This window comes from Meleagris gallopavo, chromosome 2 (assembly GCF_000146605.3).
Source record: "Meleagris gallopavo isolate NT-WF06-2002-E0010 breed Aviagen turkey brand Nicholas breeding stock chromosome 2, Turkey_5.1, whole genome shotgun sequence".
NCBI classification, from domain to species: Eukaryota; Metazoa; Chordata; class Aves; order Galliformes; family Phasianidae; genus Meleagris; species Meleagris gallopavo.
The window spans coordinates 44,282,175-44,286,717 of NC_015012.2; the positions used below are offsets into that span (position 1 = coordinate 44,282,175).

Below are 4,543 nucleotides of genomic sequence, written 5' to 3' on the forward strand. Positions count from 1 at the left end.
TGCAGTAATTTTCTTTTCTGTTCCTAAACTTGTTTACCTACACGAGAAAGAACCAATTTAGAGATTTAGAGAAAACACATAGCCTTTCTAAAAGCCCTATGAAGCAGAAATATTTCTATGCCACTGATAAAGTTCACTAAACCGGTAGCTTGAAGCATTGCTTTGATTAATGGTCTTCTGTTCATCAAAAAAACAAAACCACACTCCAAGCCAGTGCAGCAGAGCTACACACTTTTCCCAGTGAAGATTTAAAACAAACAAGCATGTGCCAATCTATTCTTTTCCAAGCTGAAAGCCTGATTAAAGTATTTTGCAATTTTACAGTAGCATTAAACTTTTTTTTTATTTAATTGTTGAACAATTCTACAGCTCTGTTTTCCCAAATTGATTTAAAAACGAAGTTAGGGCTCACAACACACTAATTTATTTTATCCATATTTATTTTCAAGGGAATTTTTCTTCTCATTCTAAGTTTTCTGGGGTGGTTGAAATCTGTACTGTGACATCGCAATTTTTGTTGTTTTTATTCCCAATAAGTACTTTTACTTTCCATTACATCTTAATATTATGAAGAACAAAGATTATATTTGCCATTTTTCCTACTATTCTTTCTCATCCTATTTTTCCTCTGTTCTTAATGTTTTCATGCTGTCTTTTATAGGCAGAATGCAGCCTTGAGAAAATGAAGTTTTTTGAACCTATTTAGTAAGTTAAAACCAATCAACTTTAAGCCTCTTTTATTTCAGCAATCTTCAATCTTTTATTTCAACCTTCTTTAGAAATACAATAATTTTAATAATACAATATAATAATAATTCAATAACTACAAGGATGCAATAACTTCTTTAGAAATGCAATAATTAAAATTATTGTAGCATTTTGGAGGCTGTTTAAGATCATCTTATCAATTCCCTGTTATCCATCATTTTGTTGATTGCCAGACTAGTGCTGAAGGCTTGGAAATCTGTCTCCTCAGAAGGACACAGCTATGGAGGTAATGGCAAAAAAAAAAAAAAAAAGTCAGTGCAGAGTTCGTGATACAGTGGTGCTGGAAGCAACCATATCACTCCCTAGGTTGCACTGTTAAATCTTATAACACATTTTTCTCCTCTTCTTCCATCAGCAACTGAAATTTCAGTCTTGAATCATCCTCTTTTCCTACTGTTTTCATTGCCTATTGATATACTGTGGTAGGAGAAATAGAGGAAGGAATTGAGAAAGCAAATAAGAAGTTATTTGCATAAGACAAATTTCCTTTAGAGTGCTGTGAGACAAGCAAGGAAATAATAAATCCCTTGGGAATTTGTTCCTCAGTAAACACTTGATGTGTCCTCCTGTACTGGTTTAGACTCACCTACATTGTCAAAAAAGTATCATCTACTGCACCCTTCTGGGCATTACCAGAACAACATATTCTATAGAAAATCCCAAACAAAACCAAGCAGGACTAGAGCACAGCTTTCATGAGCAATGACGTAACTTTTCTTATTTTTAACAGAAAATAGGCACAAAAGTCTCTCTAGCTTTGATCGATCTAAGGCTTAAATGAGATTCAAGAGAGAAAGCTTTTTCATTATATCTGATTACAGATCTAGAGCAGCTTCAGAATTCTGCATTTATATTCTGTAGCAATTACTATTTGATAGAAGAGCAAGTAGTGGTGTCAGTAGCAAAACAAGCAAAGTTCAGCTCTTGTTTGTATCCCTGTTCATCACGTCCTCACACATCTTTTGGTAAACTCACCTCTCACGTATATCAAACTTGTAAATCTTCGGGTCCTCCAGAACTACTTCACTGAGGAATCCCATATACCCTAATCCCATTCCCACATGGCTGTTGCACATACCATTTCCCAAAACACCATTCTTCTAACACAGGTAGAAATAACTTTATTTAAAACAACAACCACCACCACCCCAATTTCATCTAACCTTGCCTTGCTAGCTTCAGCTAAAGGCTTTATCAACTGGGCAGGTAAACCAGCTGAAAGTCATAGGGCACTGATTGCCTGATTTGCCTCAGCTGAGCCCCATAGGGGGTAGACATGTTGCTGAAATGCGTGCGGCACCTTGCAAATCTTTCGAGGTCTAGGTAGTCCTGAGATTTCTTGAGATTTTAGGAGCTTTACATGGTTAATATAGGGACATTATACATTTGCACCATGGTAAACCACACTTCCCTAATTCATGGAGAAACACAACTCAGAAATGGGAAACAACTGCAGGAAGGAAGCTTATTTCCTTCAAGAAAGAAACAAGAGATGGTTGAAAGAAATTCTGAGATGGTTAGCATTATCTGGATCTGGTATGGGGATGTATTTTACAAAGCACTGTAAATCCTAAGTAGTTCTAAGACCATGTATGTCTGAGGCTGAAGATACTGTTGCAACCTGAGGAAGAATACACAGCATTGTGTAGAATAAAATTGTGCTTAGAGGTAGTTCATATACTTTCCACCACTGTGATCTCCTCTTTTGCTTTAGTAAAATGAGGCAAGCAAACTGAGAACAAAAACATGCCCCACAAAATAGGAGAGTACCTTCACATTTCCCAGCATTCAATAGAAATGACTGAATCTGATTTGGTAATATCCAATTCAAGGTTGTTTGAACATGAACTGTATGGCAAAGAGGGATCACAGTATGGGAGAATCATTAACTTAATCTACCTGTACTGTTTGTTTGATGCCTCCTCAATCCAGTATAAGTCAATAAAACTTTGTGCACTGACAGACACAACTTCCAGCACCCACCAGCTGGGCAAAAATGGGAATTAGTACAGCCAATTTGCTTCTTTTTCTCTTGCTCAGCTCAGGTAAGAGTCTTTTTCCTTCTGCTTTTGTGGGTGAGATAAGGGCCGAACACTTGAAAATTCCATGTTGTGCAAGTGGGTCACCAAATCCATGTGTCCTCACTTATATGGACAATGGTTGATTTGGGGTTTTCTGGCCAGCAAAAGCTGCTGGTGAACAAAGTCAGATCTGTGGTCCATCTGGTGCTTATTGAAGGTACCAGAAGAGCAACAACCTTGGTTTCTGCACAGGAACCAAATGGCCAGCATTTGCCAACATGCCAAATGGCCAGAAATGGGGACACCTTCAGCAAGTAGTCCAAAAGCCTCTGAGAAAAATCCATAGCAGTCAGTGAGGCAGTACCTCTAATTCAGCAAACTGTGGATCAAATTCTGGAGTTCTTTCTACTGCCAAGCATTGCCAAGCATGGTGATCCTGATTTTCATCTATTATGGAAGGAGTTTTAGAGTTTTTAAAAGTAATATTTAAAACAAAAATAAAAGAGAATGAAGAAAATCTCCTTGATATTATGTGGACATCACACTTTCTCTTGTCAAACTCTTAGCATAAACGTTCTCTATTTTCTTGGGGGCAGTAGGTAAAAATTTAATCTTCAACAAAATAGAATTCTTTTTTTAACAACTCCTAAAGAAGCTAAGAGTTCCACTAACGACAACATATGAATTTCAAGAGCATCTGCATGTTGTGTGAACTATCCGAGTATAAATGATGCTGGGGCTAAGAGAAAGCAGCTTTGAATTTCTCATGCCTGACAACAATAACCTACCTTGAAAAATGAAATAATTAAGCCACATCACTTCTGTAAATCTGTAACCTAATACTAGGTATAGAAACAAACTGTTCTTAACACTAGGAACAGAACATGGAATCTTTGTGGTCATGAAAAAAATTAATTAGGTGACAAATTCCTTTATGAGTAAAAATATTTGAGAGCAAATTGTGAAATATATGAGCAAATACATCATTTACATCTGATGCACATGTGACTTTCAGATATAATCACACTAATCAATTCACTAATTTATAATAGAATATTCTGTTGCACCAGAGATGTAGTCTGACAAATTCATTATTAAGCCTGCATAAGATATTACAACAAACAGGGTTGTGGTCACTGTGAAGGATTACACTGTCATTTTATTGATTGAGATTTCTTATTCCAGGGCAAGATATATGGGGACAAACAACTGTTCAGTAACCAATGAAACTGTGGTGATTGTGGTTTCCGCATAGGCTCATAATCTCACATTCTCCCAGTTCGTAGTTCTCCAAAATTTTAGTATTGCTACCACTTCCTATCATTCTCTGGCTGGTGTTTTTTTTTGACAGCTTTACATAAATGGTGACTTCACCTGCCAATGCTGTATCAAAAGTGGGACACAAAGTCACAGATCTTCGTAACTGCAGAATTCTAATTTTTAATGCCTGATTCCTTTTCTTCTCTTGTAGTGAAAGGAGACATACTGGATGACTATTTAAGAACAGATGGTGTTTGGATACTTACTAGAAATAAAGAGTTTTACAGTACAAATAATGAAAAAGAATGTGCAGAGAAATGTGATGCTGAAATAAATTTTAATTGCAGGTAATTTCTGTTGAATCTTAATCTGCTGTTGCTTAGAAGTAAGTTCACATCCTCAAATTTGGGCAGGGAGCAAATAAATACATAAACCTCTGGAATATGTAGCTGAAAAAAGAAAGTATGAAAGAGACAAACAAGTAATTTGCTTTT

General features: G+C 36.3%; 1 protein-coding gene across 1 annotated transcript in view; it reads left to right on the forward strand.

Moving 5' to 3' along the window:
* The first annotated feature begins 2,708 nt into the window (after window positions 1–2,708).
* The window catches only part of LOC100548534, a 51,882-nt gene continuing 50,047 nt past the window's right edge, over window positions 2,709–4,543 (forward strand). Inside the window, 2 exon segments of the mRNA XM_019613522.1 lie at window positions 2,709–2,813; window positions 4,261–4,396. Of these exon segments, the coding sequence (XP_019469067.1) occupies window positions 2,765–2,813; window positions 4,261–4,396 (185 nt within the window). The 5' untranslated portion in view covers window positions 2,709–2,764.